Source organism: Pan paniscus, chromosome 14, assembly GCF_029289425.2.
Source record: "Pan paniscus chromosome 14, NHGRI_mPanPan1-v2.0_pri, whole genome shotgun sequence".
Classification (NCBI taxonomy): Eukaryota; Metazoa; Chordata; class Mammalia; order Primates; family Hominidae; genus Pan; species Pan paniscus.
In genome coordinates this window covers 32,265,876-32,280,110 of record NC_073263.2, presented here as the reverse complement: position 1 = coordinate 32,280,110, position 14,235 = coordinate 32,265,876, and the positions used below count along the sequence as shown (strand labels likewise).

Below are 14,235 nucleotides of genomic sequence, written 5' to 3'. Positions count from 1 at the left end.
GCGGTTTTTTTGGGGGGGTGGGGTGGGGAGGATATCTTTTACTAGGTTTTAGTATTCATGTTAGTTATCCTGGCCGTAAAGAAAATGAGTGCTTTCTTTTCTATACTCTGAACAATTAAAAGAATTAGAATTCCTGGTTTCTTATAGATTTGAAATATCTCCCTCAAGACACAACTTACACTGGTGCTTTTATTAGCGAATAATGTTTCAATTTTTTTATAACTAGAGTTTGTTAGGTTTTTGTCTTTCCTCATCTTGAACTTATTTACATCATTCTTAAAAATCCAGGTTTTCAAATACATTTACATAGCCATATCTAAAAGTTAAATAATTAAAGTAAAATGATAGGCAAAGACAAATCACAGATATACAAACAAAAAGGAAACAAAATCTAGATTTAGAGGGCATAAGCAAAACTGAGTTCCAGACGGAAAAGCATAAAACTATGTAGACAGGGTAACCTCATGATAAAAAAGGGGTGGTACATTTACTGAGTCCTGTATACTTAAGAATATCCTTCATTTGCCCCTACTTAAAAATAGCTAGGGCTGCCTAGCAAATTCTTTAGTTATACTGTTTTTTCCATCAGAACTCTCCAGCTGTTGAATAATTAACTTCAGAAATTGTATGTGGTTTGAAAAGAAGTCAGCCAGCTTCATTATTTTCCACTGCACTGACCTAACTATGTTGCAGGAAGTCAGGGACCCCAAACAGAGGGACCAGCTGAAGCCATGGCAGAAGAATGTGGATTGTAAAGGTTTCATGGACATTTATTAGTTCCCCAAATTAATACTCTTGTAATTTCTTATGCCTGTCTTTACTGCAATCTCTAAACATAAAATTTGTAAAGATTTCATGGACACTTATCACTTCCCCAATCAATACTCTTGTGATTTCCTATGCCTGTCTTTACTTTAATCTCTTAATCCTGTCAGCTGAGGAGGATGTATATCGCCTCAGGACCATGTGATAATTGCGTTAACTACACAAATTATATAGCATGTGTGTTTGAGCAATATGAAATGTGGGCACCTTGAAAAAAGAGCAGGATAACAGCACTCATTCAGGGAATAAGAGAGATAACCTTAAACTCTGACCGCCAGTGAGCCAGGCATAACAGAGCCGTATTTCTCTTCTTTCAAAAGCAAATGGGAGAAATATCGCTGAATTCTTTTTCTCAGCATGGAACATCCCTGAGAAAGAGAATATGCACCTGGAGGTATAGGCTTATAAACAGCCCCCCAAGGTGCGCCTGTCTCTTATGGTTGAGGCTGCAGAGCTAAAACAGACTCCAGTCTCCCATAGCGCTCCTAGGCTTATTAGGAAGAGGAAATTCCTGCCTAATAAATTTTGGTCAGACCGATTGATCTCAAAACCCTGTCTCCTGATAAGATGTTATCAATGACAATGGTGCCCAAAACTTCATTAGCAATTTTAATTTCGCTTCGGTCCTGTGGTCCTGTAAGGCTTATTAGGAAGAGGAAATTCCTGCCTAATAAATTTTGGTCAGACCGGTTGATCTCAAAACGCTGTCTCCTGATTAGATGTTATCAGTGACAATGGTGCCCAAAACTTCATTAGCAATTTTAGTTTCGCCTCTGTCCTGTGGTCCTGTGATCTCATCCTGCCTCCACTTGCCTTGTGATATTCTATTACCCTGTTAAGTACTTGATGTCTGTCACCCACACCTATTCACACACTCCCTCCCCTTTTGAAAATCTCTAATAAAAACTTGCTGGTTTTTGTGGCTTGTGGGGCATCACGGATCCTACCAATGTGTGATGTCTCCCCTGGATGCCCAGCTTTAAAATTTCTCTCTTTTGTACTCTGTCCCTTTATTTCTCAAGCCGGCCGACGCTTAGGAAAAATAAAAAAGAACCTATGTGATTATCGGGGCAGGTTCCCCGATATAACTAGTTTTTCTTGATATCTGTGAAATCACTTTTGCAATCCCTGAAAATTTAGCAAACTGCACCAGTATATTTTCCAAAAATGAGTCTTCACCTCCAGATTCATATTTTAAATCATTCAAAACAAATTTATTATTATTTTCTTGAATATTTTCCATTTCCCATTATTCTGTCTTCTCCAAAGATGTCAATTATGGTTTTTCACTATCTGCAATTCATTCCCTTTAACTCCATTTTTTCTCTCCAATTTCTCCATATTCTATGCAGATTTCCTCAAGCCAAATCTCTAGCTTACTGATTCCATCTTCCACATTGTTTATTCTGCTCCTTGCTACTTATATTAAATTATATTCTATAGTCAATATCCTTAGCTCTTTTTCATATATTACTTCATTTTTGTTATCTTTTTTCTCTCATGTCATTTGCTGTTTACCTTCCTTGGCAGCTTAAATAACTAAGACAGTTATTTAAATATTGCTTATCAGTTACTTTGGAATGCTAAGATATTTACATAGGTTTTGTGTTTGTTAACTTGCTTATCTGTATTCTGTTAATTCATCTTTGAGTAAGAAAAATTCTCTCTGGCTTTGCTATTTAAACAAAAGTATAGTTAGCATCTCCCGGATGACTGAACACTTCTTTAAAAAATTAACATCAAAGCTCCCAACTCAGGCTACAGTTGCTTCATCACCTGGCTAAGTAGCATAGGAATGAGAGTTAGGACTAAAGGTAGTAAGTCCTTTTTCTCTGTGTAATTTATCTCCAAATTTGTTAAAACTCTTACAAGGATAAGAACCAGTCACTTGAGCTATGGGTACATCACATGTTATGACAGGATCCTCAGTTTTGGCACATCTAACTACTTTTAGGGGAGTCAGACTCCTGAGAGACAAGCTGAGACACAATGGAACTCATATAACTCATCGTTATGGAACCCCATAACTCATCTTCATTTTTTGTTTAATGGGTTAAGCGTATAATTTTCTTCTGTTCCCGTAAAGTTGGTAAAAAGATATTTCCTTCATGATTTTCCTTAGTCTCATCACTAAACTTTGCTCTTCCTGGTAAACAGGTTGACCTAAAGAAAAATACTATGACCACAAAGCCTCTCCTTTAGTCCTAGTACAGCTAAAATCAGGTTTTCTTTCTTTCTCTTACAGTGTGTCCATATAGCAATATCCTCCCTCTAAATTAGCAAATAATAGGACACTTAACAGTACACTGCCAATACATATCCCTTGTCAGTGTTCTCACTTTCAATAGAGTCTTAATGGCACATCTGGTGCCAATTCTGTCCAGTTGGTGGTAGCTTTACTTAGATACATTTTTCTTTAGGTTCTTTTTAATTATTTTGACGAATTCAAGGGAAGACAGTTTAATCAACATTCTCTTAACTATATTATTTTTCCTCAAAATCAACTCACCCAATTTAATAATTTAAAAAATTAAATCTACATAGTTTATCTCCTGGAAGAAATTATTATGAGTTATTTCATCAACAACAGTGTGTGCACACTGCAGGAATTCAGTATCAGCTGAGTTAATTCTCCTCATGAGAAGTATCTGAAATATATTCAGTATATAAATCAAATATTTTAAATACTTCAGTTCCATATTAAAGCAATACATTTTAAAATGCTCCATGTACATTTTAAAATGTCCACCACCTTTTGACCATGTTCTTGTGGTTCTACAAATATATCAAACCATGTTTCTTTAAAATATAAAAGTTACTAGGGAAAAACAATCTAGAATGAAAATAATAAAACCTCCAGGGAATAAGCCAAATTTGAACTTTGTCAATGCTCTAATTAGAAAAGAAACTGCTGTAATGGATATCGCACCATAGGCACTGGAGCCAAACAGGCCTAAATTCAAATCCTGGCTCTGTCACTTGCTAGCTGTATGACCTGGGTCCATTTACCACTTGAACATTAGATTCCTCATTTGGAAAACTAGGATAATAACCGCACTTCACTGAATTGTTACAATGTTTAAATGAGACAGTATAGTAAGTGGGCATTCAGCAAATGGTATACTGTTATATACAGTTTATACATAATGAGTGGGTATGTCTACGTACTACATATGTGTGTGCGACAAATACACACATACACATACACATACATACAACCAAACTCTCATCTCTGATCTGACTAGGAGAGCCATAGCACCATCCAAAGGGAAGCTTATGCTCTGGGATTACTTAAAAATTAGAAGTCAAGGCCAGGCGCGGTGGTTCATGCCTGTAATCCCAGCACTTTGGGAGGCGGAAGCGGGCAGATCACTTGAGGCCAGGAGTTGGAGCCCAGCCTGGTCAACATGGTGAAGCCCTGTCTCTATTAAAAATACAAAAATTAGCCAGGTGTGGTGGTGCAGGCCTGTAATTCCAGCTACTCAGGAGGCTGAGGCAGGAGAATTGCTTGAACCTGGGAGGCAGAAGCTGCAGTGAGCCAAGATTGCGCCACAGCACTCTAACCTGGGTGACAGAGTAAGACTTCAAGTCAGTTCCAAACAATAAGGTTTCTTACTCTTGCCAAAGAGACTACTGTTATAAAATTTTAGTAGGTTTCTATTACCATTTAAATAATTGCCAGCCAGGCACGCTGGCTCATGTCTGTAATCCCAGCACTTTGGGAGGCTGAGGCGGGCAGGTGGTATCACCTGAGGTCAGGAGTTCAAGACCAACCTGGCCAACATGGCAAAACCCCGTCTCTACAAAAAATTAGCCGGGCATGGTGGCGTGTGCCTATAATCTCAGCTACTCAGGAAGCTGAGGCAGGAGAATCGCTTGAACCTGGGAGGTGAAGGTTGCAGTGAGCTGAGATCACACCATACTACACTCCAGCATGGGCAACAGAGTGAGGCTCCATCTCAAAAAAAAAAGAAAAAAAGAAAATAATAATAATGCCTTTGTTCTATTTATCAGCAGTTTCTAGAATAAAGTACACATGAACAGAAAGGAATAACAAAAATTATACCTGAAACTCTAATTGCGAGCTAGCTTTACTCCCAGTCTCTTTCTAAGGAAAAGACCCATAGGCAATTCTTCTCCATATAAAAGCATGGTACCCCAATCACAACTAACCAGACTAATTGGGTAAGCCAGAAGTGATGAGGTAGAGGTGAAAGCAACCACCTATGACTACGCCAGTATCAGAACCACCTATTCCATCTTCTCTCCAAGAACTAGAAGAAGAGATATACATAGAGAAGTAAGCAGTGCCATGTAAGAAATGAAGATTTATTCTTCTGATTATAAAATCTTGAACTATGATTATCCCAGGATAACAGCTCAATTTGCAATTATGGGAAATACTGGAACACAGACAAAATTGCACTGCTGTTAAGGTAAGTATTCCATGCTTCTCGACTTCCCTGTGTCAATTAAAGCACTGCTTCTGACTTTTTTTTTGTTTCAGCCCTAAATCACAGAGGAAACTAAAGAATATTATGGATAGTCCTGATGAAATTCCTTTGAAACTTCCCATCATACCTTAAATTCATATGAATTGTTTATTCTATGCCATAATATACCAGGGACTATCTAACTGATGCATCAGAAAGACATGCCATGTTTATCCCCCACACTCATGCATCTTCTAAAATACCAATCAACGCTTTCTCCCAGGAAAGGAGAATCTAAACTGAACATTACAGACTTAAGATAACCTAGACAGTTTTTCCTCAAAACTTGAAAGATTCCCAATTATTGCATAAATCAAGAAATAATTATGTTTCTGATGTCCAGAATATTTTTGAAAATAAACTCAACTCACGATCTGATGTGTGGAAAATCCTCTTCAATTTTGCTTCCTGTGTTTTTGAAAATTTGTAGTGCAGCTTCTGCTACTTTTTCATCATCCATTTTCAGACAAGCCAGTAATGATTCAAATGTTTCAGCAGAATGAAATGAGATGGGATGTGTAAATGAGAGTACCTATAAAATGAATCATAAAAATGATTTGTAAAACTTTTTATCTTTATAATACAAATCCAAAATATTACATATTAGAAATACTATAAATCAAAGTCTATTAAAAAAAATTATGTTGACCAAAATCTGAGAGCACTATAAATAAAATTTAAAACATACTCAACTATGTAACAGAAATGTTCCTCTGTAGGAAGATTGTATGATATAATGAAGTAATTTCTTCCAAAATTAAATTACATGTTAATATAATTTTAATCAAAATAATTTAGATTTTGATTATTGTTCAGGTTTTTTGGTGGGGAATGAGAGGAGAAAAGGGGACATGAAGAGAGAATTTAACAAAACATCTCTCATCTTCTCGATAAACATCATTAGCAGAGACTGAAGAAGAAGAGAATAAACTAGACTGACCAGACAGTAAAAAAGTCTATAAAGTTCCGATGTCCAAATCACAATGGTACGAACATTAGAATAATCATGAAACAGAAAATGTAAGGCAGTTAAGTAGACTCTAGAATATATAAAAAATTAGATTATATAAATTGTAAGAGATTACAAAGAAGTCAACAGAAAATAAATAGTCCTGGGAAAACTGAATAGCTATTGGGAGAAAATCAAATTAGACCCCTTGCCCCCACAACACACTTTCAAAATAAATTTCAGATGGGTTGTGTTTAAGATTTTAAAAAATAAAAACAACAAAAACCCTCTGTACAAGATAGGGTTTTTTAAAGCATAAAATAAACAAAAGGAATCAAATGTGGAATGTAAAAAAAACAGCACACAGCAGAAAAATATACTAAGTATAATGCCACATTTATAAGTTTCTAAAATAATCAAAATAAGCAACATGTTATTTAAGATACATACATAGATGATAAAACTATAAAGAATATTGAAAGAATAATAAATCCAAAATTCAGGACAATGATACCTGGTACGGGGATGTAAGTAGGCAAGAAAAAAGACTACTCAGGGAACTTGAACAGTATTTTTAATATTCAATTTAATTTGACACTCTATTTACTTTTCACTTGTATTCACTTGTTTACTACACTTCATAATTTACATATAAGAGAATACATGTTTGTACATATATCAAATATGTCCCAGGAAAAAGCAAAGGAAATAAAAAGCTTATTTAAATCAGTTAAAAAAAAAACAAAAGATAGAGATGTCAGTAGATGTATGAGCAAAGGATAAAAATGACCACAGGGAAAACACAAATGATTAACATATGGACCTCACTAGTATTAAATATGCAAATTAAAACATTATTTTTGCTTATCAGATTCGCAAATCTTTTAAAAATGTATTATATTCCATATTTTGAAGGTTAAAAAGACCGGTACCTTCACATACTACTGATGGGATTATATATCGGTAAAATTTCCCTGTACAGCAATTTAAATATATATTGCTCCAAGAATTTTGAAAGTGGTCACTCTTTTTAACTCAGTAATGCTCTCCCAGTTTTCTAAAAAATAAGATATTACCAAGAGATCTTACATAGAAACATTCACCTTAGTGTTGTTTGTAAGAATAAAAGTAGAAAAATCAAAATATTCAACAATAGGAAAATACTAGTGATACAGAGAAAGGAGAGTCCCAAAGTGAGGATTAGCACGCAAGGATTCTTGGCTTTGCCAAGGAAAGAATTCAAGGGCAAGCCAGTGATAGGGTAGAAGAAAATAGCTTTACTGAAGCAGCAGTCTTACAGCTCCGGAGGTGTTACATACACCTCTATGACTGCTTCTGCAGAACAGCACTACCCCATAGGTAGGGTGCAGAGAGTTGTAGCTCAGGGCAGTTTTACAGTAATATTTATACCTACTTTTAATTATATACAGACTAAGGGGCAGTTTATGCAGAAATTCCTAGGGAAGGGGGAGTAGCTTTTGGGTCATCAGGTCACTGCCAAGGAAAGGGACAGTAACTCCAGGGTATTGCCATAGCAATGGTAAACTGACAAGGCACATTGGTGGGCGTGTCTTCTGGAAAGCTGCTTCTATCTCGCCCTTGTTTTAGCTAGTCCTCAATTTGGTCCTGTATCTGAGCTCCGCCTCTGGAGTCCAGTCCTGCCTCCTACCTCGGTAGGATAGTATGATACCCCAAATATGGGCTAATCACCATTTCAAAAATGTTTATTATTATTTTTACTATGAGCTAGGCATGGTGCTAAGAAATTCATGTACAAGCTTTAACGTCCTTTGCAAGACAAGTACTTTATTATTATCTCGATTTCATATGAGGAAATGAGGCAAGTAATGTGGTCAAAGGCAGACAGCTACTAAATGACAGCCAAAAACCAGATCTGCTTTAGACACTCTTAAAAAAAAATACTCTTGAAAAACACCGAGAAAAATGCTTATACTTTAATAAGGGAAAATAGTTAAGGATACAAAATTGTATATTCAGTTTGATCTCAATGATCCCAACTATGCATTTGTTGAAGATTAAAAGGAAACAAAAGAAACTAATGTTTATGTATGATCAACCTATGTTTTTTATAATTTTTTATATTCTAAAGTTGTCAATAATGAACTAATATTTTTACAATCAGTAAAAGACAGAATATTTTATGAAACAAAAAAAAATAAGAGTTTTAGAAAGAATTTGGCTCATTCTACAGTAGAGTTGTACCTTCTTTGCTCACTAATGACACCCTGAATTATACTCCACTCTTTTAATATAATTAGTACTAGGCTAGATTATAGCATTTAAACCCCAAAATAATCAGATTACATGTAAGAATAAATATACAACTTCTAAATCATCTAAAACAACTGAGAAAATTTTACTTTGGATTATACAAACTTAAGAAGAAAACATCAAGAACAAATAATATAAACTGTATATGTTAAACAGATATCTAATTAGGCACTTAATTTTAAATAGATACTTACCTTAAGCAGTTCAAGACCTGCTCTGATGGCTTGATCAGTTGGAACACCCTCATCTTCATCATCTGCTGTTCCATCTATTGATTTGTTCACTTGTTTAATAAGAGCACTAAAATATGACCCAAAAAGTCATTTTTTCAAATGTTACCAGCAATGTCTAAGAAAAATAATCCTGTGTTACATATATGTGCACATACATATATACATATCCGAACCAAATACAAATTTGATATAGCTGGTTTTTAACACTACTGCAAAACAACTATAGTATTTTCAGATGCTTCTTTTCAAAAACAATTCTTTTCCCTTGCCCATTCAAATGAGGTCAAAATGTTATTCAATTTGCTCTTTATTAATGCTATCAATATCTTTATCATCTTTTCCATGGCAGGTCTGAGCCCAAACACATAAATGACAAATTATTTTTAATTATCTAAAACTGATCACTAGTCCAGCAAGTAGAACAATATACACAGAAATAAAAAATGATAAAGGAAACATTAAGCACTTCCAAACCATTTACCAAATATTACTGTGTGTCAGGCACAGCTGTCAAAGTCAGAAATATACCTAGGCCTCCTCCTAAAAGGTGTAAGAATCCTAGGTAACAGACATACAATAAAACCTCATTAGAACATCAGAAAAGGAACTACAATAGATCAAAAGGAAACATGATGTTTTCAAGCTTTCTTCTAATAAAAACAAGCTTACGTTATTTTATTTATTTATTTATTTATTTATTTATTTATTTTTGAGACGAAGTTTCACTTTGTCGCCCAGGCTGGAGTGCAGTGGCGTGATCTCAGTTCACTGCAACCTCCGCCTCCTGGGTTCAAACAATTCTCCTGCCTCAGCCTCCCAAGTAGCTGGGATTACAGGTGCGCGCCAACAAACCCAGCTAATTTTTGTATTTTTAGTAGAGACGGGGTTTCACCATGTTGGTCAGGCTGGTCTCAAACTCCCGACCTGAAGTGATCTGCCCGCCTTTGCCTCTCAAAGTGCTGGGATTACAGATGTGAGCCACCAGGCCCGGCCAAGCTTGTTATTTTAAAATAAACATCTGTACCCAGGCACAGTGGCTCACTCCTGTAAACACAGCCACTTAGGAGGCTGAAAAAGGAGGGTCACTTGAGGCCAGGAGTTCAAGACCAGCCTGAGCAACATAACGAGACCCTGTCTCTACATAAAATTTAAAAAATTAGCCTGGCATGGTAGTGTGTGCCTGTTGTCCCAGCTATTTGGGAGGATCACTTAAGCACAGTAGCTTAAGGTTACAGTGAGCTATGATGCACCACTGCACTCCAGCCTGGGTGACAGAGTGAGACCCTATTTCTAAAAATATAAATAAACATTTGTAATGCATTGACAATTATCTAAAATAATCATTTATACTGATGGGTATGTATTTGTCCTTTTTATAAAAAACACCACCAGAGACAGAAAACATACCAAAATACAAGAAAATTCAATTATTCAATGTTCCTTAAAATGTTTAGTAAATATGCTTCTACAAAAATATTATATATTCAAATTTAAGGTCAAGTTAGGAGTTAAATATATCTGTCCCCATTATAGGGTCCCCTTAAATTGATCATCTCTTTAACAGTTGGTATTTCTGAGGGTGTTTTCTCTTTTTCTGCTCATTTTCCCTAATCAGCTTATTCTCTTATCTCCAACTATTCCAAATACAAATCTTCAATCTGAATCCTTTCCATATTTTCAGTAGCCCCAAGATTTTTTAACCTAGATATACGCAGGAATGAAAACTATCACATTTCCAAAAGTAAACTCATTTTCTTCCACGACTGAGAGTATGAAGCTCTCAGTGAAGTGAAGCAAGTAAAAAATAAGTTAACAAACACATTAAAAAGATCATCAGAGAACAAGACGGACTACAAAAAAAAGGCCACAACAAGAAGAAAAGTTCCATAGCCAGGGTAATTAGGAAAGGGATTTCTGAGGAAGGACAACTGAACTACTAATAGCCAGGCATACGAAAATCTATGGGAAAGCACCTACCTGAAAGATCAAAGAAAATCAACTGAAAAACTATTTTAAAATACTAAGAATTCAGTGGGGTAAAACAAAACACTCAAAAATCAATAGCACTTTTCTGTATCAGCAAAAACTACCTAAAAAAACAGAGAGGGGAAATCTATTCACAATAACAAGTCAAAATATAAAAAAATAACTAAAAAGTTGTAATGTACAGAATCTCTATGTCATTTGGTATGGGACAAGATTCCACAGGTACCTACTAAGTCTCATATGGAAGAATTAATTAGTGCTTAGGAACAGCCAATAAATTTTATGGAAGGAGGGATGAAAGAACTTCCTCTAATGTATCACAACCTCAGAAGACTAAAGAACCAAAGGGAATCCAGCAAGGATCCAAACCATGTAAGAATTTACGCTATAATAAAGGAACACCTCAAATCAAATGAGAATCAATTTTTCTGTAAATGGAGTTCATACAACTATCTACCATGTGCCTTTGAAAAAGACTGGGTCATCCCTTCTCAGCCTTTTGGCTAGGATCAAGTGTAAAAAGGACTGGGTCAAGGCCGGGGCACAGTGGCTCATGCCTGTAATCCCAGCACTTTGGGAGGCCAAGGCGGGCAGATCAGTTGAGGCCAGGAGTTCGAGACAAGCCTGGGCAACACGGTGAAACCCCATTTCTACTAAAAATACAAAAATTAGCTGGATGTGCTGGCACATGCCTGTAATCCCAGTTACTCGTAAGGCTGAGGCAGGAGAATTGCTTGATCTCAGCAGGCGGAGGCTGCAGTGAGCTGAGATCAAGCCACTGCACTCTAGCCTGGGCAACAGAGTGAGACTTACTCAAAAAAAAAAAAAGACTAAGTCTCTATGTCCACCTTACACTAAATTCCAGACTAATTACAGATTTAAATGTAAAAAAGCAGAGCTATTAATATGATACCAAAGGCTGAAATAAACCACAAAGGAAATGACTGACATTTAATTATACAATGTAATATTTATTAATTGCAAAGAGATTTAAAAGGTGATTCAACTGGGTGAACAGCCTTATTTTATAAAGCATTCTTATAATCAATAAGAAAAAGACAATTTCACTGAGTCCCTATGGAAAAATAAAAGGCATTCTCCAAAGGGATAAAATTAGCCAAGACATAAATGAAAAAAAAAGTTCAACCTTACTAATAATTGCTCAACTTTTCTATTTGAAACACAAAAAATTTTTTTAAAGGGTACATCTCTTCATTCACCTATAAAATGACAAATATTGAAAAGATTAACAGCCACTGTTGGGAAGAGTCAGATGAAATGGACATTCACTGACTACTATAGGGGACTAAAAGTAGAATCTTTCTGTACAGTGTAGTGGTTAACCAAGTGGGCTCTAGAGACAGACTTCCTAGGTTTAAATGCTGTTTTCCACACTCCAGCAGTGGGAAGGTTACTCACCCTATGTGCAATTTACTGCTCTTTATCTGTAAAATGGGAATAATAATAGTTCCTATCCATGGAGAAAGAAGTTAGTTAAAACATAAATTCTTAGAATAACACCAGGCACATTATAAAGCACTAACTGCAACTTGTTCTTATTGTTTATGTTTTGACATATCTTCTAGATCACTATGACCTTCTGATTCCTAAAGCCAAGATCTATTCCTGGTTTTCAGTCTCTTTGTCCACAATACACTTTACTTCTGAAAACCTCCTCCATCTTAACTCAAAACATTACAATAACCTGGTCTTCTTACATTTCTACAATTTCTCTACTGTAAAAAAAATTTCCAAAGTTCTGTCTATGATCTTTTTACTTCTTTCTATACAATCTGAGCAGATTAATCCATTCTCATAGTTTCACATTAAACTTGATAGGCCTTGTTTTTTTTTAATTGTTTGTCATGTACAAGTAGGAAGCACATCCTCTCTCACCTCCTTCAAAAACAGTTCCTTTCATTCTTTTCAAGGTACTACTATTCTCCACATCATTTGGACTTGAATCCTAATATTTCTGGTTCTTCCTTGCCTTTATTCCCCATACCCAGTAAGCTGGCAATTTTTTAGGTTGTTGTTTTAAAATTTCCTTCAAATACGTTGTCTCCTTTCCATTCCACTACTAGCCATAGACAATTAAAACACCTTGGCAATCTATCTCTTCTACTTCCCTCCTCCTAGCCATCATCTCAATCATCCATAGTTCTCAACAGATGAAGTAAAAGGAAGCTCAATGTTAAAGGCTTTCACAATCTGCTCCCCATCTGGCTTTTTAAGGATCATCTCATAACTGTTTTATATGATGCCACATTACACTAAAAATAGATGGCAATCATTTTCTAAATATCCCTTTTCTTTACTATCAAATTAGCTTAATTTATGTTAACCTCAATGGCAAGAATGGCACTTCTATAAAAACAGAATCTTACCCATTCTCCCCTCTTAGGTGAAATATTATCCCTTAGAGATATCCTCTTTCAATACTGTGAACTCTATTTGCAATAATCTTACTGAACTACAATATAATCTCCTGATTTGAAATCTTTATTCCACTACTGACAGAAGGTATAACAGCACACTATGCTTTGCCAGTACCTAAACAGTACTGCCTTGAATAGAGAAGGCATGGGATTACTTACTTAATAAATTTGTCTGATTCAGAGTCTTCCTCTTACAAATATAGAGGCTTCTACTTCTTGTCTTGCTTTTTAAACCTCAGAACTACCTCTTCAAATGAAAACTGATAAAAGAGGAGTCCAAAGTGACTGACAGGTAACCAAAGTAGGGTCTCTCTATTTGTAAGGGGTCAATGACCAAAAGCTACGCCCAATGCCTTCCCCAACAAAACATCTCCAACAGGGTTTGAGCATAAGATGAAAAAATCATTAGTATTATTTATTTTAGATTATAATATATACCCCTCAAAGAACACTACTGATGACTAACTAGTAAATCAGTATGCGTTATATATATTGTATAAGTACTTTATTTTTTCAACCAGAGGAAAACATTTTAGGGAAAGTTTAAAAATAAAAAAACACCTCTTCCCACATTTCACAAAAGGGAATGCAGAGATAAAAAGAAATAAGTTTCCAACTTCTCACAGGTAGTATCAAAGCTGAAACTTTAAATGAGAGTTGTTTTAAAAAACAACATTTTCAGTTCTCAAATTATCTGTGAAAATGTATCATTTGTTCCTTTGCAACAGATTCACCTAGTTTCCCAAGGGTATAAATAAAATTTATTTATATTACCTAAACTATACAAGTTAACAAAAACAAAGAGTGTCTGGTATACTGTTAACAGATAAAATTAGGCTTAGATTGACAATTTCTCACACAATTTGAACCAATCCTTAAAATTAAGATAAATAACAATAACAACAACAAATATACAGGTACAGATGAGTGTATATATATATGTGTGTGTGTCTGTGTGTGTGTGTGTGTGCATATACAAATACAGGTATATGCAGAGGAGTATATACAGAGGAGTACAC

General features: G+C 35.4%; 1 protein-coding gene across 8 annotated transcripts in view; it reads right to left on the bottom strand.

Annotated features, from left to right (window-relative positions):
• PDS5B (PDS5 cohesin associated factor B) overlaps positions 1-14,235 on the bottom strand; it is a 189,251-nt gene that overhangs the window by 59,927 nt on the left and 115,089 nt on the right. For all 8 annotated transcript variants that reach the window (XM_034936560.3, XM_034936563.3, XM_034936564.3 and 5 more), the window contains 2 exons: positions 8,754-8,859; positions 5,690-5,850 (listed from right to left, as the gene is read on the bottom strand). In XM_034936560.3, coding sequence (XP_034792451.1) covers positions 5,690-5,850; positions 8,754-8,859 — 267 coding nt within the window. The remainder of the gene's footprint in view (positions 1-5,689; positions 5,851-8,753; positions 8,860-14,235) is intronic.